General features: G+C 44.7%; 1 protein-coding gene across 3 annotated transcripts; it reads left to right on the plus strand.

Moving 5' to 3' along the window:
• The first annotated feature begins 1127 nt into the window (after window positions 1-1127).
• Window positions 1128-25107, plus strand: pxnb (paxillin b). Of its 3 annotated transcripts, XM_030416341.1 has the most exons (14): window positions 1128-1277; window positions 16666-16874; window positions 17793-17878; window positions 17984-18123; window positions 18199-18385; window positions 19379-19493; window positions 19607-20848; window positions 21915-22181; window positions 22289-22699; window positions 22829-22990; window positions 23125-23298; window positions 24402-24483; window positions 24574-24722; window positions 24801-25107. In XM_030416341.1, the coding sequence occupies exons 1-14, from the start codon at window positions 1265-1267 to the stop codon at window positions 25065-25067; spliced, it is 3504 nt and encodes a 1167-aa protein (XP_030272201.1). In that variant the 5' UTR covers window positions 1128-1264; the 3' UTR covers window positions 25068-25107. The 3 variants fall into 3 exon arrangements, with proteins under 3 accessions (XP_030272201.1, XP_030272203.1, XP_030272202.1); XM_030416343.1 differs by lacking the exons at window positions 19607-20848; window positions 21915-22181; window positions 22289-22699; XM_030416342.1 differs by lacking the exons at window positions 22829-22990; window positions 23125-23298; window positions 24402-24483; window positions 24574-24722; window positions 24801-25107 and having other exon boundaries at window positions 21915-22343.
• The last annotated feature ends 210 nt before the right edge of the window (window positions 25108-25317 follow it).

Raw genomic sequence — 25317 nt, forward strand, 5'->3', positions numbered from 1 at the left:
CAGAAAAGTTGTGCTGCCAGAATATAACTTTCTGGGTAAGTTTAATGTTGATGTAGTTGAATGTTTACCAGTGTTATTTATTGTACACATGCAGTTCTCTGTCCTGGCCACTAGGTGTCGCCCATCGCCGGATCCTCTGTCAGTGCGCAAAGTACACATTATGATTTTCATTATCAATTAATATGAACCTGCTTATCATTTTCACAGTAAATAGACTATTGACTATAAATGTTAAAAACTGTCCAGATAAAACATAATAACAAAGAAAATCCCCACATTTAAGAAGCTAAAAGGAGAAATTGTTGATATGATTGCTTGAAGAAATGACTGAAACAATTAATTGATTATCAAAATAGTTGGCAACTTATTTTCTTTTCATGGACTGATTGATTTATCGACTAATCACTGCAGCTATAATCAAAAATTGTTTTTTAAACTGAATTTAATTTTTCAAATAAACATGAACATAAATCATAACATTTCAGAAAAGTTGTGCTACATGAATATAACTTTCTGGGTGAGTTTAATGTTGATTTTAGATGTTTACTCTTCTGCCATTGTTATTTATGTACACATGCAGTTCTCTGTCCTGGCCGCTGGGTGTCGCCCGTCGCTGGAGCCTCTGTCAGTGCGCAAAGTGCACATTATGATTTTCATTATCAATTAATATGAACCTGTTTAGCATTTTCACAGTTAATGGATTAATCATATAAGAAAGAAAATCCCGACATTCAAGAGGCTAAAGGAGAAATTGTTGAAATTATTACTTGAAGAAATTAGTTAAACAATTATTCCATTATCAAAATAATTGGCAACTAATTGTCTTTCAATCCACTAATTGATTTATTGACTAATCGTTGCAGCCATGATCAAAACATTTTTTTTAAACTGAATTACATTTTTCAACTAAACATGAAAATAAATCATAACATTTCAGAAAAGTTGTGCAACATGAATATAACTTTCTGGGTGAGTTTAATGTTGATTTTAGATGTTTACTCTTCTGCCATTGTTATTTATTTACACATGCAGTTCTCTGTCCTGGCCGCTGGGTGTCGCCCGTCGCCGGAGCTCCCGTCAGTGCGCGCTCTGGTAAAGTACACATGCACATATCGCGGCGCGTTCACGAGGCGTCCTGACCAGCAGGACCTGAGCAGAGAAGAAGAAGAAGGAGAAGAAGAAGAAGAAGAAGAAGTTCTGAGAGGAAAACAGAGAGTTGAGAAACAGACGAGAACCTCTCTCACAGTGAAGTCAGGCGGCCATCATGGACGATTTAGGTGAGTTATTTTTAAAGAGTTGAAAGTGTTTGTGTCCGCTGGGAGAGAGCGAGCAGCGGGCAGCAGGGCGGAGGAGCTCCGTCCAACGGTTCGACCAGATTTCATGGTAGAAAACAGTTTGTGGTGCCTGTGCTGTGAAGGAAAATGGCTGTGTTGTGTCTGTAACGTTACACAGTTAATGTTTAACTCGTTATTCACATTTTACCCGCTTTGTTGGAGCTTTTAAAAGCATCGTAGTAAAGTTAGTTAGCGGCTGGACTCTGCTAGCCTTCTTCACCTCCACCTCCTGCTCAGCAGCTCTCCGGACCGTTACTGTCTGATCTCAGTTAAACTCATTAATATTCACTCTTAATGAGGGAGGAGATGCTCGGCTGACATTTTGACACCCAGCTTTAAACTTCTACCTCCTCAACTTTTTGCCCCCCAGGCTGTTTCATTCCAGCTTTGAAGTGCTGGAGTCACCAGGCCTCCCACTCCAGACTGTTAGCTGCTTTACTGTCAGATATATTTCATTTGTGACCATGAAAACTACCCTGCAGTCCTTTTATTCTCATAGAAACCCTTCATACAGGAGTCAAAGATGTGTTTAAGAACAATAGGAACACTGGGAATTGTACTGTGTTTAAAACAAACTGTATGTAATTAGACTTTCACACTAAAAAGAAGAAAACACCCCAAAGAAACCTTTTCACATTTCATCCGACTGTGTCGAAGCTGCTGACACACTTTCTCTCCTGGAGGTGAAACAGAAGTAGTTAATGGGAACTTCCTGACCTTGTGCTCTTTCCTGTTGATTTCTCCTACATGGCAGGTTTATATAATATATTTCAGATTGTGTTAGAGCTCCAGAGGTTTTCACTATTTTGGGTGCACATGAGCCCAAAAACATCTCAAGTGAGACCAAACATTTCCATTAGTGTCGCTGGTGTACCTGGAATTGAAGTCGTTGTAATTTCTTGTTGTATGTGCTGAGATTTAAATTGATTAAAGATATACGTTGCATATTTTTGGCTTAAAAACAGTATGAAAAAGGTAATAGTCTTTAAAGTTATTTAAACATCGGCTGAAATACATATTTTTCTTTTGCATCATCCCTCAATTGTGATTTGGGACAAAGATATGTAACAACAAACTAATATATCAGAAGTTTATTAACATGAAGATGGATTACTCCAATCATCTTTTTCTGCATTATAATCTCTCATAGGCTCATATATCGATCAGGCGCGCCTTGAAACCAGTTTATGTTGAAGCTTTTTCTTGAACAATTATTGAAGTTGTTGACAGATATTTTTCTGTCAGTCCTCTAACCCTTCAGCTCTACTACGAGACTTTTTATTCGCACTGCATCCAAATACCAACGATGATTACGATCAATAACGTGCCGTCTATCAGCTCCATCTATTTTCTGTTCACCTCTTCAGTTCACTGGCTCATGACCTTTGGCACTGAACCCCTGAACTTCTAAATGTGTTGTTCTAGTTCCACCAGCTGGTCAGTTTGCTATATTTACTTTGCTAATCTGACGGGTATCTGTAGGGACGCTCCTCAAGTATAAAGGCAGTAAAATGGGTTTGGTGAATTGTTTAAGTGGAGAGATGTTGGGACACATTTTGGCGTTGGCCTGCAGAGAGATTACCTTCAGGGTACATTAGATGCTCGAGCTGCTGTGGGCCTGTGAAAGAGCTGATTGTTTGAGGGAGGGAGGCTGCAGCAGCGTGAACAGCAGACTGAAGGAGGGGGCGAGGCTGCTGAGGAATGTCGAACATCACTCTGTCAGGGTCCAAGGCCAAATACTCTCTGGGTCGTGACTCACCTCCTACCGGCCGCTACGCCCCATGCTCGCTGCCTCCAGAGGGTCTTCCTCGCTGTTTCGGGGAATGATGTCCTGAATCCTGTTGGTCGTTGGGATAGAGCGAAGTGTTTGGGATACACGAGGCTCCAACAGTTAGAAGAACTCGCTGTTGTTTCATTGTATCGTGGTCCTGCAGTTGCTAATACTTGCTGGTGTCATGGTAGCTGATTAGCTCGCTAGCTAATGTAACATTGTTAGTGCTGATTTACACATGACAGTTTGTATTTTGACATATTTTAATGCATTCCTCTCTTTGATGCTATTTGACTCCCAAAAGTAAAATCCAGTCTTTATCTCCTCCCCCCACATGCTGATTGAAAGTCAGGTGAAGTTTTAGGACGACAGAGTCCTCAAAACATTTCTGGAGCTTCAACAACTGAAGTAGTCGGGGACTTTATAAAAAACAACCAAAAAAACATCACATGGCTTCATAACATACAGCTCGTCTGACGTAATCCAAGTTTCCTGGAGCCCAGAGATCCCAAACTGGTTTGAAAAGATTTATTTACAATCTTTCTAAGGCTGCAAATCTTCAACGTAGCTGCTCAGATGAAAGTGTTGGCAGGCATCGCGTCGGAAGTGAGTGCACACACGGCTTAAACATGCATAAAGAGAGTAAGTTATCACATCGATCTGGGATTTCTAGGCTTGGATTGACTCGGACGAGCTGTACGGAGCCACTTGTTGTTTTAAATCAAGTCTCCAGCTGCTTCAGTTGTTCAGCAGAATGCTGCAACGCCTTCTTGCTGTGAAGCTCCAGAAATGTTTTGTGGACCACGACTTTGACGACTACTGATGACCTATAAGGATCTTGAAGGGTTTTCCCATTCATACGGGACAATTTAACCACCAGCCCTCGGAAATCTGTTGTGAACAGAAAGGAGGCGCTGTAAAATAAATAAGATCAAGCTTTACTCAAACATGTTCCTCTGGTGATTGCAGACTCTCTGAGATTGTTGAAAATGTCTTTCATCTTTGAGTGGGACAATCACAGAACTGTAAAGTTAAATAGCTTCCAACTGTTCTGCTGTAATTATTTAAACTATTCTGTACACACCATGTGGCGAACGCCTCCCACGTCCTCCCTAAATATCCTTTAACAAACCATGTTAAATATTTGTAAATACTCTCTGGCTGCTCTGCCGGTGACGCCCCGGCTAACGAGCCCCCGCAGGTCCTCCAGGCTCAGTAATGACTGACAGGTCTACACGGAGCTGTTTGGAAACCTGATCAGACTTCATCCTGGTTATTGATCTGCCCACGGTGCTCAACACTCGAGGAACAGGACTTCCCTCGGCGCTCTCTCAGTCCGAGTTTTACAGTCAGGACCAGGTGGTGACCAGGCCTCGCTCACTGGAGTGACAGATGTGTCCTCGCCCAGATGTGGCTCACCGTCCTTCTGTTGTCCTGCTCTTGTGTTTCATGTTTGTGGTGTTGAAGAAGGAACTCCTCTCTGTGGATTCATCACGACTGTGTGAGATTCAGGCAGTCTGACCTCGCTGGGCTGTCGAGGCCCGGCTTCTTGTCTGCAGGTTAACACTGAAGAAGCTGGATTAGTTCAGACATGCACTGAGCTGGAGGGTCTCGCATAAACAAGCATAACACTCTCCTATTGGCTGTGAATTCCCATTAAATCAGCTGTTCACAGATTAACAGTGAATCAAACCTCAGGCTGGATTACTGACGCTGCAGAGAGACCTCACAATCCCCACGTTCACTGTGTTTGGTAATATGCTCGGTAATTTTAAGCTCCTGGTGTTTTTAGACGGTCCAGACTCTGATGCTGTCTAAGATACCGATCAGATATGACAACATTTAGTATTGCTGATAATATTTGGGTGTTTTCTTACTGCACAAGAAGTCAATATTAAACTTCAAGCACGCGTTAGCAAGCTGACATTATTGGCCTACATTGCAAGATGTGTTTTTTTAGAGTAACGAAGAAGAATTGATTTCTGGGAAAAGAAACGTATGTTGTGAAATGACTTTAAAGTTGCTTATTGTTACTCAAACAGTACGAGCCTCTCATCTGTGTTTTTCGGACGCACTGAGGCTCATCATGCGTCTCTACAGGTGGTAACAGCTGCACCTGCTTCACCTGCCGTCCTGCTGGATGTTTCTGCTGTTCATAGTTTGAGTCGATCACCTCGCGGAGGACGACGGCGGCCTCTCCTCCAGAAGCAGGAGGAGGACTTGGCTGTTGCAGCAGCAGCGTGCTCTTAAATGTCTACAGCGTTTACACAGCATACCAGAAGATCTTCGAAGGTCTTCAGTGGTTTCTGTGTCCCAGTGTGTCGGCTGCACAGAGTTAGTGTTACCAGACTAGCTATCATCACCCCATGAGCGCTGCGAGGTTAGTGCATACCAGCCCTAACCAGCTAGAGGGAAGCTCCGGACTGTAAATCAGTCTCGTTCCCGAGCTCCACACCCATCCTGTTCTGGGTCTGGGGAGGAGAGAGCTGCATGTCTGACCTCATCGCTCAGGCAACAGACCCTGCCCCACATCCTGAGGAAACACAGCAGGGAAACAATGAGCAGAGTCAGAGCTGGAGGCCAGCGAACACTGGTGGAGGGGCAGCTGTGGTCCTGCAGGCTGCGATCCTGCTGATAACAGAGTTGTTGCTTCAGTTGCAGCTCGCTTCGTTCTCTTCCTCCCGCCGGGCTGTTTCCATGTTCCTGGCCTTGTAACTTGGCTCAGAGAGCAGCGCTGATTATGTTCCTGACAGTTCTGGGTAATGCAGAAGGAATCTGCTGGATTGTCCTCACGTTACTCAGGCTGGGGGACACTACAGGGCATGTTGAGAGGCCGGGGAGCTCCACAGGAAATCTCACTTCTGTTTACCACACACTCTTTCACTTTTAATGTCGATGTAAATTCACTTGTTGTTTATTAGAGCTGTGTATCAGCTGAATGTCTGATATCTGTCCACAGCACAGAGAGCTGAAAACAAACAGGGCTGGAAAATAATTTGTCAGTTATTTTTGTGGGATCGTTTCTGCATCACATTTTTCAATTTCTCAAAAAATAATCTTAAGTTCGTGATGACATGAAATTTGCTGGAGAACAAGATTTGTCGGACAGAGTATCAACTGAACTAAACTGAACTTGACTTTGTGAAAGCTGTGTGATAATAAATCCACTTGGAAATGCTGAGAGGGCAGAAGTGTGCTTGTTTTCTCAAGTTAATGTGTCCGTTTCAGTGTCGTACTCAGACGATGCTCAGCAGAACTGAGACGATAAGACGACGGATTGTTTAGTTGATCATCAGCAGAAAAATCTGCAGCTGTTTTTTAATAAGATTTCAAATAGTCAATAATAATAAAAGTAATCTTGCGGGTGAAATAAAAACTTCATCCACTGAATAAACCCATCAGGATTTGATGGTTGGATGTTGGGCTCTGTTGTCGGCCCGGCTGCACGTTTGGACCGCGTTCTGGTGTTCGAGCTCCAGAGAGACAACGCGGTCTTTCTTTGAGTGTCTTCCTCGTCCGCCCAGTTAAACTCTCTCATGGCACAAAAGGCTCCTCACTGACATACGGTCCTCACACATGCAGGCCATGAATGTGTCCTCAGTGACTGGGTGTTACATCAGGCCTCAGACTTTCCCCTGTCATCTGATTTACTGCTCTGTGGGGAAGCTTCGGCCTTTATTTTGGTCCAGCAGCGCTCTCTCGGGGGGCGTGTCATCTTTCGGATATGGGGCTGCTCGGCAGGGTATTTTTAGGTGTGTTTATTTTGAAGTAATCACCCGAAGATGCTGATAGTATGCTATTACACTCATTCATCCTTTTGTCTGCGTGGGCTCCTGTGTTGTACTGTAGAAACTGGAGGACATCTGTCAGCTGCGAGGCGTTTATCAGGATATTTCTCTCTTCAGTCAGTCTGTTTGCTGTTGGTCCATTTTCTCTCGTTTACTCACATTCTCTGTCTCCCTGACTCTGGTATCTCCCCCTCCTCCCCCTCTCCGCGGCCCCTGCCTGTCTTGTTTGATATAAATATCGTGTCGGGTTGGCCTGATGGGGTTGGGTTTCTTCTGGGGCTGTGCACAGTTCTGCTCTCTTGCTCCTGGGCTATAAACAGGTGAGCTGTGGACCCTGTTGGCCCACATGTTAATAGACCAGATTAGACAGCCGGGTCGTTCCCTGCCAACTAACCCAGAATTCAGAAAGTCCGAATGTGTGACATTAAATGTGTGCATTGAGTTCAGGAACCAAGATTAATATTTTGTCCACAGAGAAAAAGATAACAAACTAGTTTAGTGAATCCAATGAAAAACAGGCTCAACAGGTTTCACACAAAGATGGAAAACTTTTAAGTCAACATGGCACAAATGTATGAAATATTTATGAAATAAAAACTGCAGTTCTTGTCACAGATTTTCATAAAATTATGTTAATTTCTTATTTGAAATTCTACAACGATGTTGGGAACTGCAGACGTTCTACACGGTTGCTAGTTTTATTCTTGCGCACTTGAATTAACGTTAGCTAGCGTTGTTCTCAGTTAGCAGAGCAGAAAAGGCACCAACACGAGTCACACCGACCAGAGTCCTTCACAAAGAAATCCACAGTCCAGCTGCTTTAGACCACTTCAAGATATCGTCCACAGGCTAACGTAGGCTACTGAGATAATCAGGAAAGGTCTCATTCTTCTTGTCATGTTACACTCCACTAATATGTGGCCAATAAAAGATATATACACATCTACAAATGTTATTTAGAGCCCTTTTAAAGGGATATTCCGGTGTAAGTTTAATCCATGGTCTAAATCACAGTGAAACTGTGTTAGACTCCCTCTCGAGAGATCAAGTTAGCAGACCGCTAATTTACGGAGTTTCATCAACCTCAGAAACGACCGCACGACAACAATACACTGCAGTAAATGGATCCAAATATAAACCGCCACCAAAAAGCCACAAATAATGCTCAGAACAGCACCAAACTTCAGCAACAGTACAAATAGGGTCTCAGCACATAGTCCGGGGCATCTAACCTCCGCTAGCTTAGCTGGATTTCTGTTGGGAAGCTAAAAACAGATTTCAACTCTCCTCCATCAGCTTCCGGGTCGGGGAAGTCCCGACGCGACGATTACCGAGTGCGGTTAGAAATGCTCAATTCTGTTCTTTTCCCTGTCCGCGCTCGATAATAACTGTTATAAACTGGCAGGTAAGACACATAGGAAGCTGCTGCAGAAGAGAGGTAAATTTAGTCAGCTTTTCAGTAGAAATCCAGCTAAGCTAGCGGAGGTTAGATGCCCCGGACTATGTGCTGAGACCCTATTTGTACTGTTGCTGAAGTTTGGTGCTGTTCTGAGCATTATTTGTGGCTTTTTGGTGGCGGTTTATATTTGGATCCATTTACTGCAGTGTATTGTTGTCGTGCGGTCGTTTCTGAGGTTGATAAAACTCCGTAAATTAGCGGTCGAGAGGGAGTCTAACACAGTTTCACGGTGATTTAGACCATGGATTAAATTTACACCGGAATATCCCTTTAAGTTTTGAAAATGAAAGATTTGTAGTTTGAACCCAATCCAGTGAGCACAGAAACAAACTTCACTATTTCACGACTATAAAGGGTTTTGCGATGTCCAGTGAATCTAGTAGAAACTCCATGACATGAACTCGGAGGTGAGCTGGTGTGGAGCGACCGGTCCTGGTGTCCTCCCCCCTGCCTCCTCCCTGCCTCCCTGCCTCCCTCCTGCCTCCCTCCTGCCTCCCTCCTGCCTGCACTGTACTCTCTGCTCTGTGGGAAACAGGCAGTAAAAACATTGACATCTCCCTCATCCTGGAATTCAAAGCATGCTGTAGTTAGTGGAACGGCTCCTGTAATTGTCAACACATTATTTTCATTTTCTGGACTGACAGACGGTGTTTTGTATTCGAGCACATTCCTCACCAGCTCGCTACCTCAAATCCGGCGGTATCGGAGGAATGTGTGTTCTGCTCGAGTAGGTTTTATTACAAAGCATCATTTTGACTCCCGTTAAGACAGGTCGGCTGGTTCCACTGGATTACAGCGACTGTACGTTCCCTCCCCAGAGTCACCTTCCCCGTGCCCGCGGCTGATTGCTTTCCTTCTCTGTGAGGACGGAGGAATGTGAGGAATTCCTTGTGTACCTTCACTCCAATCTGATAACGAGTGCAGGACTGTGGCAGGGCCTCGCTGGGCCTCGGCTGGGTCGGGGGGTGTGCACAGGCAGGACTGAGCATGTACCCACGGCCACAAGAATGTGTACAGTATCCACATTACATGAGGGTTGTTTGTTGAGCTTAATGAAGATTAGTTACCACAGTGTGACCACGGATGTTTGCCCTGACAGACTGAGCCACTGTTGCAGTAAATCTGTGTATTGTCTGACATGAATTAAAAGTCGTATTCTGTTTGATGACAGCTTTATTCCTCCAGACGTTGCACAATGGACTATTGAGTCAGGATGCTGTTAGAGTGGAGTTGGACTTTGTCCATTGTGGCTCCTGCCCCCCGTCTGGAATGGAAAAGATTAGCCTGTTGCTTGGCTTACAGCGCATGTTTGCATTCTCAATACTTCGAAGTCTTTATGGACCAAAACTTCTCTGAGACTGACGAGGCGTGTGTCCATCCTCGTGCCAGACTCGATGCTGCCCTCCTCAGGGAAGTGAGGGAAGCATCTTCAGTCTTTATCCTTCTGTGACCTGCAGTGAATGTCTGCAAAGAAGTCCACGTAAAGAGGATGTGAGCTGGAAATGTTTGATTTAGTAGTAAATCACACTTTTCTGATGCTAAATTTAAACAGGTCTTCATTAGAAACCTGCAGAATCCAGCAGCTGTGTCTCCTGCTAGAAGTGACCGTTTAGTTTCATCTACAGTTAATCGAAAACTAACAAAAACACAACGTGTGAGTGCAGAAGCAAGAAGCTGTGAATGAGTCACAGCATGTGTAGCATTTTAAATGAAGCTCTGTGGTGCTGCAGAGATACTGAAACCTGCACATCATGCTTTCTCTCAAGCTCAAAGTGCCGCTGCTAACCTCGAAAGTCGTCTGATGAGGCGAAGACGCAACAATGACAGACGTTTCTGCTGCAATCTTAATTTTGATTTGATTTCTCATAAATGATTTGTTCAAAGTTAATTGCATCATTCATATTTGTCTGTCCCAGGCGTCGTCTGCTTCACACAGCTGGTGTGTGGGTTAATTTTTCCTCTCCATGCCTTCGTTATCTGTACATTTTTATTCTGTACGTTAAATGTTATTGTGATCATGTTGCAGTTTAAAGTTTGATGCCATTAAACGGTTATAATGATGATAATAATAACGCAGGTAATTGCAAATATTAGCTGTTACACAGGGAAATAAAATAAGGAGCAGTCCATCCTTAACTTTAGATTTCCTTTTAAAATCGTGAACCTCGAAGTGGAGAAAAAAAATGCTTAATTTGAAGACTTGTAGCTTTAGGAGAAACAATAAAACACAGTCTTCATCAAAAAACACAAACATTATACATGAATATATTTGTTTCTTTGTGTGAAACATTCTGTCCCCTCAAACAAAACTACAGCACAAACCGTAACAGAACTATGACATCATCTGTCCTCGCTCACCTTTCTTTTCCTCAGGTGTGCAGAAGTACAGCTTAATATCTTCTTTTGAGATACAAAAATGGAAATTAATTGTTTATCTTGAGGCAGGAATTATCAGTTATTGCATCAGTCAATTTTCTGCTTCCCTTAAATCTACATTTAGGCCACACAGACCGACCCAGACCGACCCAGACCCACTTCAGGACGTTTAAAGTGTGTGTTACGTGTCACTGTGGGTTCTAATGGGTTAAAGTTTGGTTTAAACAAACAGTCTAAGTGTGTATAAAAGCCCCCTGTGGAGATGTACTGAGTCACACATGTGTCGTATCAGCAGAATGTGGAGGTTATAATGAGTCCAGAGACCAGAGAGTCACAAACTTGGCTCAGTGTAAATGTTCTGTTGGACCTCGGGCAGTACAGCTGTCCTCTCTGTTAAAGCCACCGACAGCTTTCTAGGAATACACCCCCATAATTAGTGAGTCTGGAGGCATTTATTCTCTTAAGTTGTGCTACAGCGGAGATCTAAACCCCACGTCGTGTTTTCTGTGACTCACCTTTGTCCCAAAACCGTCGGTGGTGTTTTTCTACGTGGAGGCTTTTGTTTTATGAGTGACAAAGTCAACTTCAGGCGGACCTTGTTGAGCGTGTCAGCACCAGGTGCAGATTATTTTGAGCTGGTCGGGATATTTCAGCACATTTGCACAGACATGAGCTACTCAGTGAGCTGAGGCTTTAAATAGTCCTGCGCTCCCATGTGGTTTAAGTCAAACTTCATGACTTCAACATTTAGCTGCCAGGAAGGATCTCCCTCCGGACTGAAGAGTCTGATGAAGAATGTCGAGGACGTCTGTTTCTGTGTCCACATCGAGTTAAATATACAAATGTCATTTTACATCCAACGCTGCAGTGTGTAGTTAATGTGTCCGATCACATCCGCAAAATCTGCAAAATCACCATCCAGTGTAACGATCCAAACTCAAGTTCAGATAAAAGAGGGAGAATTAATTTTTAAGAATTAATAATTAAGAAATAAAGAATTTATTTGTGTAAATTTTTCCCAGATGCCGTCGAACAACATGTGTTTTCAACATCATCTTCTGCTGTTCATGAGTCAGGAGTGTTTTTAAAACTAATTTAATTTTTAATAAGACTAAGATTTACAACAGAAGCAGAAATGAGTCATAAATACATAAAACATGCATAAATAGTATGTGATCACACTGTTTAATTGTATTTAACCACTTAGTGAACGCCCCATTTTAAGGTTCTTTTTTCCAAAATAACATACCGAAATTAAAAGCATGACCGCTCCCACATAGTCTGAGACTCAGTGATGTAACACCCTCAAGTGTTTTCTAGAAGTGTACGTGTGATTCTGTGACATACTGACGCAGAGTTACAGAGGTTGGAACACAGGTTTTGGTTTCCATCCAAAAACAAGGGTGTTCCTATGTTGGAACGGTGTTCCTTAAGGGGTTAAAGTAATAATTTTTAAACAATGATTAATAGTGGCGGCTGTGTCGTGATCCTTAAAGGAGCAGTCTGTAGTTTTGAGAATGTGGTAATGATACAAGTAAAGGAGCCGCTCTCAGAGGAACAGAAGCTCCCAGTGTCTGAAGATAGAGAGGTGGCAGGGTCCGCCACATACAAACAAACTAACACAGTATAAACTGTGTTTAAGGTCAGTTTGAGTGATTGACTGAGTGCTTCTTTTCTTTTTTTTGACAAATGTTTTTATTGTCTTTTTCAGTGACAATACAAAGACACAGAAGAGAACAAGGCAATAAGCAATAATGATGATCAATAAATTCCAAATATGCAGATGTTAGTGGAATATTTTGCTGGTTTGGTAACTGACTGTTTCTCATCGTGGCTTATAAGGAGAAGAAAAGAATAATAAGGAGAGACAGTCATGTACAGATGGACGCAGACGGAGAACTGCTTCTAAATAGATAAAGTTTTAAATAGTTTGATACGACATCCAACTATTGTTTTATGTTTTTGTAAACAAACTGTTGTCACACTGGAGGATATTTAAGTGTTAGAAACGTATACTGGCAGCCTTCGCTCGTTTGAACAGTGAATTAAACAGGATACATTTTCTAATGCACAGAAAAAAAAGACATTTTTAAGTTGTATTTTTCTTTTGTTGCCTTCGATAAACCTCTTTTTGTGTTTGACGCAGAGACGAATGAGAATCCACAGTTCATCACACTGTTCTTACAGACTTATCTTAAAGTCTACTACTGAGCAGGATTATAACAAAACACAGTAGACGAGGAAGAAATTAAAAAACATGTAATCAGTCACAATAACCACAGTCATGAGTAAATGAATTACAAACCACACTCCCAAAAAAGGTTACAGCGTGTGTCAAGGAAAGAAACAGCAGATTGAATAAAAATAAAACAACACAGGGATTATAAAACATTTTGGGGATAATGTAAAGTAAAAAATGTGACATGGCACGATTAGAAAAATGTCTGCCTATAAAAGAAAGTATGACGAGAGTTTACGTAGTTACAGTTACAACCCTGCTGCTCGTGTTTACCTGTAAACACAGATTGAACCAGGTAGTGTTTGTTATTAAAATGAAGGCGGGGCGTCACAGACTCCGCCCCCTCGGTGATCCGGCAGCGTGTCATCACTGCTCGGCGCTCAGACTATCTTTGCCTGAGCTGCTGTCTGCATGTTCGCCTGTCTGAGGATATTACAGAGGCAGCAAGGAGGGAAATAATGTGAGTACAGAGCGGCTTCTTAACTGTGCTGACAGATAAATGAGTGTAGTCGACTGATTACTGAGAGCTGCTGAGGGAGAACGTTTGTTCTCTGTGGAGATGTTTTATACTCACTCACTGTGGACCGATGATCCGCTGTGGGAGGGAGGAGTTAAATTTGGATGATGCAAAGACTGAAACATGTTTAGTTTGCTTCTAAATAATCTATTTCATTAATGTCCCACAAATATCGTTAGTATATTTGATTGGAGTTGGATTATAAAGTTATAATTTATGGGAGAACTGCAACAAGTAATGAACCAAATGATTAATTGTAAAACAGGAAATTAATCTTAGATGAACTATTTTGATGATCCGTTAATATGTTTTAAGAAATGATCTGATTCCAGCGTCATAGATGAAATAAATTTGACTTTTTGACATTTTATAGACCAAACTGCTCATCAATTAATTGAGAGAAACAACAACACTTTGATAATAATCGTTAATTCAGTTTGGAATTATATAAAACAGAAAATCCTCAAATTGAAGAAGCTGACAACTGAAACTTCTCAACTTCCTCAGAATGATTCATCAGTCAGCTGTCAACTTTAAAATTAGCCCCAAACTATTTTGTTCATCAATTAACTGTTTTTTTAGGTAAAAAAATCTTAAATGTGAATATTTTCTTTCCTCCTCACTGACAGTAAACCGATTGTCTGGAGCTTTCAGAAACACTGATCAAACTTTTTGCCATTTTCTGACATTTTGAAGACAAAACAACTGACCAATGAATTAATAAAACAATCAACACGTTGATCCACAATAATAGTAATCATTAGTTGTAGCTATTACGTCCAGATTAGACTGATAGTAAACAGAAAATGTTCAAATTGAAGAAGGTGACAACTGAAATTTCAGCATTAATCAACTATTACATTTTCCTCCACCTGCTTTGATCATTGATTAATCAGGTTGAGACTTTTTTAATTGTTTTGTTTGTTTGTTTTTTTTCAAAATAGGTTAAAAAATTCTCTGATTACTGATTTTTAATATGAATATTTTCAGGTTTCTTTCCTTCTATTGAAAGTAAACTGAATATTTTCGTGTTAATTAAGATATTTGCAGTTGCAGTTTTTGTCCCACCACCATCTGTGTTTCTGCTGACTGACCTTTTAGCCAGTTGGACAGTTTGGACCTGCTTCTCTCGTGTTCTGAGTTTAAAAGTGCAGCGATTCCTTTGAAACGGACTGCAGCCGCTCGAAGCTGCTGTAGTGTAACAGTATGCAGCCGGCGACTGCGGTCTATTCTGGACGGGCTGAGGATGGATGGATTGTGTGATGTAAGAGTCTATTTTGTTCCTGCGTTCCAGCGAACACTCAGCAGGGTAACGCTGACTGCACCCCCTCAACCCTGGACCGGATTCAGAACCACTTTCGGTCCGTCTGCTGCTTTGTTCCCCAGCAGTCTGTCACAGTCAGAGACTCATCAGAGGCATGAATTACTCACAGAGGTATAATAACGACAGAAGAAGCTCAGAGAAGGGAAGCCGTCTTTGTCATCGGGGTTGTATTTATAGTTTGGACTGGCAGAAAAAGTATGTTGGGGATTTCATGGAGGTCTGATGGGTTTAGGTATGAAGTTCAGTGATGAACGCTGCCACGCTGTGTTGATGAGGAAGCTTATTTTAGCAGCAGACGGGAATGAGAGGCCGAGTCGTCGCTATTGTCTGTTTACAGCCTGACACCGCATTCAGTAGTCGCCACAGAGAAGAATTCATTGGTCTCCGGCCGAAACATGTCGGTAAAAAACCCTCCAGGACTTTGTCTCTGAGGAGACGACTGTGTCGAATGGTTATTCAGACTCACAGTTTGTAAGTTCTGTTAGAAAACACAACAAAAGATCGACGTTTTGTGGGAACATGGGCGTTGTTGTCTTCATTGTTAAACAGCCATGATGAAAATCTGTCTGTGACTGTGGGAGGTAGTATTTTAAAGTGTTTTTAGTTTCGCTCGCCGACTCCCTTCATCACTCTCTGAAGACCCGTTCACACTGACTTTTCAAAATGGGAATATTGCTCCATTATTCCGCCTTCCTGCCTGTGAAACTCACAGAGGTGGAATCCTATTAACAGAACCTCAACAGAGGCGAGATGACGTCTGTGATGGCGTAACAGATCCTTCACTAATCAAATAAAAAAAATGAAGAAAAGAAATGTCCCACAGAGCGACGTTACAGGACAAACAACAGTCATGTGGTTGCAGGTCGTGTCTACTGCATCTTGTATATTATATCTTATACATATACAGAATTTACATATGCAAAAGTGTCCGTCATCCTGTCCAACATCCTGTCTGTCATCATGTCTGTCCTAACGACTCTTCATCACGCCTGAAAAACAGCGTCCGTCCCCGGCAGTGGGAGCCAGGCGGCGGCTAGTTTATGTCTCCAGCAGCTTAAACAGAAAAACCACAACCTGCTCAGCTCTCCTTCCTGACTGACAGGGTCCGCCATTTACTGATTTGTCACTTTGCAGGACGCCTGGCGGGTCAGGATCTCAATCACAACATTTTATAACAACATCCATATGATTTATAAACAGTCTGCTGAGATGTTTTTAGATTTACAGGTGGAAACACAGAAAATATAACACGATGATGTTGTAACGTCACGTGTCTGTTGTCCCACAAAGCTGGCATGTGTATGAAATTACACTGTAGAGCCGTGCTATTTCTCACAAAACACAAAACTCACGTCGATGTCGATACGAACCTTAGCTGCAGCGATATTGCAGAACATCTGTCTGAAAAGGGATTTACTGTCTCCTGGAAGTTACAGGAACAGCCATCGTTGGTTCAAGAAAAACAGATTTCTTTGGGTTCAAACGTGTTGAAAATATTTGGGATTATGGAAGAACACAACTCAACAAAAATATGTAACATTATCAGACATTTTAATGCAGAAATGTTACGTATTACTTCTTTAAATGAAGGTGAAATATAGACAAAATGATACTAAAAGCAAATGGAGATGTTCTGATAACATTTCTTCCTTTTCAATCTGGCCGTTTATGGATTTTGTCTCCTGGGTAAAAGATCTTGGTTGCATACAGGTGCACAGATATCATATTCTGCCATTTTGTTTGCCGATATTTCCAGTACTGGCGACGGCTCTGGAATAACCCTAAAATCAAATACAATACTTCACAAAGCACCACGATGATAACTGTGTACTAACAGTTAATCTGTCTGATCTTCAGACGCGTTGCTGGCGGACCTGGAGTCGACTACGTCCCACATCTCAAAGCGACCTGTGTTCCTGTCTGAGGAGACGCCGTACTCCATCCCCACCGGAGGACACTCCTACCAGGATGTGTCGGTTCCACCTCCAGTCCCTCCTCCGCCCTCAGCCGAGGCTCTGAACGGCTCCCTGATCGATCAGCCGGACTCCCCCCACTCCTCTCAGCAGGTACGTCTCTGAAGGGTCACCATATACAAATACTAGTTCATATTTACAGTTCTGAACGCTCACAATAAAGGAAATGTGCAACAACAACAGACCCAGCAACAGTAATCTTGTCTTCGTCTTTTTTTCTCCTTGTTTTTTAACTTTGACTAGTTTGGTGTGACTGTTATTTTATCTCCTGAGTGTCCTGCTTTTGTTCTGTCAAAGCACTTTGTAAACTCTGTTTTTAAAGGTGCTCTACAAATAAAGTTATTATCATGAGAAATAAGAGAAAATCATGTAAACGTTGCAGCTGTAGAGTCAGTGTCTCTTCATCACACCTCCGCCCCTTTAACTCATGATCGTGGTGTCGTAGTTACTGTCTTTGGTAACTTGTATAGAAACAAATCACCAGATTTAATGAGGAAAACACGCCGACTGCGACCCGGTCAGCACTCTCCACCCACCGAGTCTTTGTGAACTTCGGCCTGGAAAACAGGATCCCTCTCCAGCAGCGACAGCCTTGAACTGAACTTGAACTCGGTTGTGGGTTTTCACGCTGCCTGATGTGTCGGAACTCAATCACAGCACTTTATAACAGCAGACGTTAGATTAGAAACAGTCGGTTCAGACATTCTGCAAGTTAAAACCAGGCTAAAACAAAATCCCAGATCATCGTTATGATGTGTATTTCAGGTTCCGGTTATCGATGACAACTTAAAGTATTTTTCCAAATGTGAGCAGCTCCTTTATAGTGAATTATACAACAGGTGCTGTTGGGTTTAGAGTGTTAGATAACAAAATAATACATGTCATTAATGATATCCACTGTACCAAATTAGATTTAGTAGATGAATGAAGGATGTTGATGCACATTGAATGTTCTGAGGGAGAGTTTACGGGTCCAGATGAATGTTAGATTAAAGTTTTCTGTGTCTGCAGTCTTTGGGTTCGGCTCAGAAGAGCTCCTGGTCCAGAGACAGCAGCAGCTCCCCGCTGTCTCACATTGAAGAGGACCACGTCTACAGGTACGCTGCTGCACTCTGAGCGTGTTGAGAGTAAACAGTATCATCTGTCACTTCCCTCTGAATGTGGCTGCTGTCAGCAGATGTCTCTGTCCGTCTCCTCTGCAGTTTTCCAAACAAACAGAAGTCATCAGACTCGTCAACGGCAGCCATGACGTCAGCGCTGGGCAGTAACCTGTCAGAGCTCGACCGGCTGCTGCTGGAGCTCAACGCCGTGCAGCAGAGCTCCCCGTCATTCCCCACCACAGGTACACACAACACCTTCATCCTCACTGCTTCTGTTGGTGCTGAGCAGACGTAGTTATACTGCCATGTGTCTACAGAGGAGGCAGCTCCACCTTTACCGTCCTGCAGCATCACCCACTACGAGAACGGCAGCGGCCCAGACATCATGGTGAGCCCGCCGCCTCAGGAGAAACCCAAGAGGAACGGGACGAGTCGGCCCGACGAGGCCCGACCCTCCGTGGAGAGTCTGCTGGACGAGCTGGAGGGATCGGTGCCGTCTCCCAGGTACAACAAGTGCTCACAGTCTGTCCTCCAAGAGAGGTTCAGATACTGGTGTAAAAACAGACTCTGGTAAAAGTAAAAGTACTGATTCAGCTTGTTTCCTCCAGTAAAGTAATAGATTACAGGCTCTGACATGTACTCAGAGTATCAGAGTAAAAAGTCTCCCTCTGAAGGACATTTGTGCTCAAAGCTAACTGAAGCTCACGTCATATTAATAGAATTCAAAGACTATTAAAGTTAAAGGTAGAATCAGTAGGATTTGTCCCTGAACGCACCACAAAGACAGCTGATTGTTGAGTCTCATTCCCAGGACGTCAAATAGACACATGTTGGGTTGGTAAAGCGTCCCGAGCAGCAACAAAGAGAGAAAATCAGAAACTCTCTGCAGATACGAGACACTAACACGCCTTTTCTCCACATTCCAGTCTCCCTCTCTGTCTGTTTACGCCTTCTTACGGCTTTTACGTCTTTGTCTCGTCTCGCTGCGTCTGCCGTGCGTGATGTGCTCTGATTGGTCCACATCAGAGTAAATACAGATACATGAGAAAGTATTTGTACTTTGTTACTTCCCACCTTGGCAAAATTCATATTAAAATATCCTGTAGGTGTAGGTATAAAATTAAATGATAATAAAAGTATAATCTGAGAACAGAACATCCTGAAATTAAAACCAAACCATGTTATTTTAAACAGTCAAACCTAAAATCAAGGAAACATAGAACCAAATCTTTGAGTTACTTTATCGATATCAAAGTTTGATTCGACTGTCAATAAAGAAACAGTTACTTCTTCTTCTTCCTGTTGTAACAGTTGATTTCAGATCAATTGAACAAAACATCTGAAGAATGTTTTATTAGATTTTAACAGAAGAAGTGAGAGAAAGTTCTCATCATGATGTTGACGTCGTGTTTGGCATCATGTTGGAACTTTATTATATATTTAGATATTTAGAATTCTCCTGTTGGTTCGTCTCATACTCTGATTTGTGTTTTCCAGTCCTCCGGCTCGCCACAGTGATCTGGACACTCCGTCTCAGCAGCAAGCCAGAATTTCCGCCTCCTGCGCCACCAGAGAGCTGGATGAGCTGATGGCCTCTTTGTCTGACTTCAAGGTACGAAGCAGCCTGAGGGAAAACTGGAGGCTTCACTTTATCTTTGTTTCCTCTTCTGCTGTTGATTCTCTGTCCTCTTCCTCTTCTCCTGCCTCTGCTTCTCTGTCCTGTAGCCCAGCTCTCTGGGCTCTCTGCTGGAGCCGGCAGCCGCCTCCTCCAGCTCTCCTCATCCTGCAGTCTCTTCCTCCATCACCCCCGTGGCTTCTCCTTTCCTTCTGTCCCACCCGTCTGCCTGTGCCTCTCCTCTCTTCTCTCTGCCTGCCGGTCTCGAGCTGCACATAGATGAGGACGGAGGAGACGGCGGCTCGTCGGCGTCTCATCCGAGCCGCCTCCCTCCACACAGTCCCATATCCTCCCTCTCTGCTGCCAGCGACCTCGACCTGGACTCTGTCGTCGACGTCTCTCCCAACATGCTGTCGTCCCAAAACAAGACTCTGCTCGTCCTCTCTCAGTCCAACCTGATGAGAAACAGTCCGAGTCCCTCCAACACCACCACCACCCCCTCTCTGACCTCCGTTAACACCGTGCTGGACCACAAGTCCTCCAAGTCTCCGAGTCCGTCTGTAGAGCGGATCTCACCCTCAAATACTGTCGGTAGATTCTCTGACACTACGAGCAAAGGTTCTTCTTCCTTTCACGACCTCGATTTGAGTTTCTCTCCGCCATATTCTTCAAAAAACCTCACGCCTCCTCTCTCAGCTCCGAAGACTCCCTCGCCCCTCCCTGTCTCTCTCTCTGTGTCTCCCCCTTCTGCACACGCCTCCTCTAAAACATCCTCCCCCTCTCCGGTCGCTCCTCTGATGGTTCCGGCTCTCGGCTCCAGCAGACAGATGTTGGACTCGGCTCCTGTAGCTCAGAGAAGCAGCCCGCTGGCGGTGCAGGCGGAGCCCTCTCTGGACGAGGCGCTGGACAAGCTGCTCGCCATGAGCTTTGTACAGAATCACACGGCGGCACATGTGGAGGAGCCCGAGCTGAAGATGGAGGCTCAGTGTCTGGGCAGAGGGATGCAGGAGGAACTCATCCTGCCCGTCGATAGGAACAGCGTGCAGCCCGACACGTTCACCAGCGCCACCAACACCATCACAGACGAGTCTGTGGACGGAGGCACTGACGGGAACGGAGACCTGGACTGGGCCGACGAGGAGCTGTCCATGTCCTTCCACGATGGCTTTGACGGCACCATGACGCCGTACACCGAGAGGCCGTACACAGACGGCAGCATGACCCCGCTGACGGAGGCCAGCTGGATGGACGAGTCCATGACCCCGTCCTCCTGCCCCGGGACCCCTGACGTGGCCCTGGACCTGCCCCTGCTGCAGACTCCCAATATAGACCGAGTGTCAGCGTCAGGACACGTACGCATCGACACGACGTGGATGTGTTCTGCTCACAGTGTGTTTTGTTTTTGGCTTTTGACTCAGACTGATGCTTCTGTACGAGCCGGCCTACTCGCATGTCATGATTTAAATTCTAATTCGAAAATCGTTTTTAATGAGCTTCTATTGCGTACGGAAATCAAAGATTGGATCCCTCAAAGGTACAAAAAACAACTGTAAAGATGCACAGTAGAGTGCATACCTCCACCAAGTCCGATCTAACGTCAGATAAAACATTTAATTCCACTAGATCTGGATTTTTATTGGCATCTTCAAATCATTTAAGAAATCCATCAAAACACATTGTGAGGCATCTTTGAGTTTGTTGAAAAGACGACAGACAGTTTAGCGTTCGCCTGCAGCAGCACGTCCAGATAGAGATGTTCATTTTCTCTTTCGGAGATCCTTTATGGACTTTACTTACAGACTTTACTTTGACAGAGTTCAGGACAGATTTGCTCAGCATCCGTCGGTGATGTCTGCTCCTCTGTGTGGCTGCTCAAAATAAATCAGGGAAACATTATGAGACTGAACGTTATCTGGCCAGACAGCTTCTCATGTCACACGTGAGGAAACTCAAGATTATTATATGTTTTTATCCCTTAAACCAAAGGAACACAAACAAATGTCATGAACACTTTACTGTAGCAGAACCACAACTTGTTTTGTAATTTTCACAGTAAAACGTTGCAACATGCTTTTAATTTTTTAGATTTTTTAGAAACGCTGATGTGAAATCTGATATTTTAAGCTCCAACGATCTCGCTCAAATAAGGAAATCCTGGAGGGACTGAAGTGTCGGACAGAAGCCGGCTGTACAGAACGAGTTCTCGCTTTAACTCACTGATGTAGTTTTTTGCACCTCTGCTCGGCATGTCGTCCAGTCGTCCTCACCTGTGTGCTGTGAAGTTGGTGTGACTCACATTTGAAGGACGAAAGCATGCGAGTGTGACTGTCGTCCCACTGACTGCATCCTGCCTGTCACTCACCTGCTGATGCTGATCAGCTGTGGACGTGTGATGAGACGTCACATCCTCCTCCTCAGATCAAATCAGTCATCAGACGCACGAAGGAGACGCCCAACGTCCACCCCATGTTCAGAGACGGTCACCTGCGCAGGAAGATGGGACCCGTCATCGTGAACAAGAACACCTCTCAGGACCGCCTCATCGAGGAGCTGCAGGGAAAGTTCGGGATCGGACGCTCGGAGCGGCGGCGTAAACAGTGTGACGACTGGCTGACAGAGGGCGTCATCGTCATGTCCAAACCGCAGCGTTCCCGCGCCGACGGGGCCGGCTGCGAGGTCGACAAGGTTTGCTTCAGTGTGCTCGACAGTTTTCCAAAAAATATCCTGCATTCACTTTCACTTCTCTCGACGTTTCCTGCTCTCTGTTTTCTCTTCTTCTTCTTCTTCTTCAGATCATAATCCCTCCTGAGTCTCCCCTCCCTGTGAGGAAGGTGCTCCCCCCTCCCTCTCCCCCCGCCCCTCGCCGTCCTCCCGTCTTAGAAGAACCAAAGCGACCCTTCCCCGTCCAGCAGCTCCCCGTCCCCATACCTCCACCACCTCCTCCTCCTCCTCCTCCACCTCGCTCCCCCCCTCCACACCCCTCACACATCAGGGAGCCAGTTCCTGCTGCAGCTCAGCACATCATACAGGCCTCACCTCCACCTCCCCCGATTCAGGAACCTCCAAAACCAGAACCCCCTCCTCCTGTTCTTAAAACCCCGACCCGGCCTCCACCTGTAGAACCAGTGATACAAGCTGCACCTAAGCTGCTGGTGTCAGTAGGCTGCCAGACAGAGTACGACCCGATCTTCCCTCCGATGCAGGCATGAACCCCGACTCTCCCTCTGTTCCTCACAGACCAGGATTACTTTAAATGTTCTTTATTCAGTCATATTTCTTTCTGTCGGGCGAATCTTCAACACATAACTGTCTTCATCATTCAACCGTTTCAGATTATGGCCCAGGGGAAGGGCGGTGTTCCCGGTGGACCTCCGACTCAGGTCAACAAGCTGGACAACATGCTGGGCAGCCTGCAGTCTGACCTCAACAAGCTGGGCGTGCAGACGGTCGCTAAAGGAGTGTGTGGTGCCTGCTGTAAGCCCATAGTGGGACAGGTGAGACGCTCCGTGGGCAACCAAACATTTCTGGAGCTTCACAGCGAAACAGTGTTGATTATCAATCCTATTTCTGTTCATATAAGTGACTGTTTAGACTGAAAACACGACCCACGTCTTCCCTGTCTGTGTAGGTGGTGACTGCGATGGGCCGGACGTGGCACCCCGAACACTTCGTGTGCACTCACTGTCAGGAGGAGATCGGCTCCAGGAACTTCTTCGAGCGTGAAGGACAGCCGTACTGTGAGAAAGATTACCACAACCTGTTCTCCCCACGCTGCTACTACTGCAACGGGCCCATACTGGATGTGAGTCACTAGCCCTTTTTAGATAGAAAAGACGGTATAATTGCTCCAAGGTAGGAACGGCAATGTGCCGGCCTGTCTTTCTAAAACGGAGGCGTAATATTCCTCCTTTTCCAAAGCCGCCTCTGAGGTAGGCGTAAACATGTGACGTGACGTGAAGCTCGGAGTTGGGCTGTGAACAGTGACAAAGAATTTGTCTTCAAAATAAGAGCTTTACATTGCACCCCATTGGAGTTTAGAGCTGGGTTCTTAGCGGGGGGCTTTTAATTTGAAAGTAGCGACCGTCCTTAGCTTGCTGCTCCAACAACAAGCTAACACAACCAAACAGCTACAGAGAGCGAGGAGACGCTAGCATCTCCTGGATCTCAGCGGCTGTCCAGTTGCTCATCTTAATGTCCGCAGATGAAATGATGGACTGACTGCTGTGATCAGCTGTTTCCTGGTTTTAAAACTCCCCGGCTGTGGGTCGCACAACAGTGCAGGTCATCGACACCTCCGCCCACCTCACGCAGAGGCCGGCACATTGCTGCCTCGTTTTTAGATAGCAGGCGAGGAGGAAATAAGTGTACCCTCCGAGGGGGAAATTGGCGGACCAAAACAGACCCCCAATTTGCCGCCCTCTGTCTAAAACCGCGGACCGAGCCACCAAAAGGACGGGCAGATTGGCGGCTTGCTGCCCTGTCTAAAAATGGCTACTGCTGCTGCCATGAGTCTGTTGTTATTACAGCCAACAAACGATAAGACATACAGAGGTGAAGTCTGTAAAACCCAGAAATCAGAAATCAGACTTTCTCATCCTGTCCCCTCGTCTCAAACTCTTAGTGTGTTGAATCTGTTTTCAGTTAAATGTGTGAAATAAGGTGTGAGGTCACACCTTAAACCTACACGCTGCGACAGTCTGACAATATTTTTTACATAACAAAAGGAATAACTTTCTGTAACATTTGCCAATTTTAAGAGACGGATACAGAATATTTTTCTCGTTTGCAGCGTTTCACAAAGTTTAAAAAGTCTCCTCTGACTCAACAACTCCCAGAACTTCAGGACTTCCTGAGGAGGACACAGATCTGATCTCACTGAAAATAAATGTTGTTGTGTCTTCTCAGAAAGTGGTGACGGCGCTGGATCGAACATGGCACCCTGAACACTTCTTCTGCGCTCAGTGTGGATCCTTCTTCGGCCCAGAAGGTATTTCATTATTACCGGAACAACGACTGGAGTTTGTGGTGGAATTTTGTATAAACTGATCAGAATCGTTGCTGTCTTCTTGTGATCAAGGCTTCCATGAAAAGGACGGGAAGGCGTACTGCAGGAAGGATTACTTTGACATGTTTGCACCGAAGTGTGGCGGCTGCGCTCGGGCCATTCTGGAGAACTACATCTCGGCGCTGAGCAGCCTGTGGCATCCCGAGTGTTTCGTCTGCAGGGTCAGTGTCCTCGCTGTGCTGCTGTCAGATGATTTAATGACAGATAGAATAACATCTCATCCCTCTCTCCGTTCGCAGGAGTGCTTCACCCCGTTTGTGAACGGCAGTTTCTTCGAGCACGACGGCCAGCCCTACTGTGAAGTGCACTACCACGAGCGCCGCGGCTCGCTCTGCTCCGGCTGTCAGAAGCCAATCACGGGCCGCTGCATCACAGCCATGTCCAAGAAGTTCCACCCGGAGCACTTCGTGTGCGCCTTCTGCCTGAAACAGCTCAACAAAGGCACGTTTAAAGAACAGAACGACAAACCGTACTGCCACGGCTGCTTCGTCAAGCTCTTCAGTTAGGGAGTTAACAAACGGCGCTACGTGAGGGTGGAGGGGGGGAGGGAGGGAGGGGGCGGGGCTAACTGATCAAAGAAGGTCGTCTGTGTTCTGATGATGACGTGGAAGTGTGTATGGATCATGTTTGTGCATGTGGTTCAGTCTGACAACTAAAATACTTTGAACTTTGTAAACGTGACGTGGAAAAACTCGGAACTCAGAGGAAAGTGAAAAGTTTAAAGGAAAAGTTCACCCAGAACAGTTCTGGAGCTTC

Source organism: Sparus aurata, chromosome 5, assembly GCF_900880675.1.
Source record: "Sparus aurata chromosome 5, fSpaAur1.1, whole genome shotgun sequence".
Classification (NCBI taxonomy): domain Eukaryota; kingdom Metazoa; phylum Chordata; class Actinopteri; order Spariformes; family Sparidae; genus Sparus; species Sparus aurata.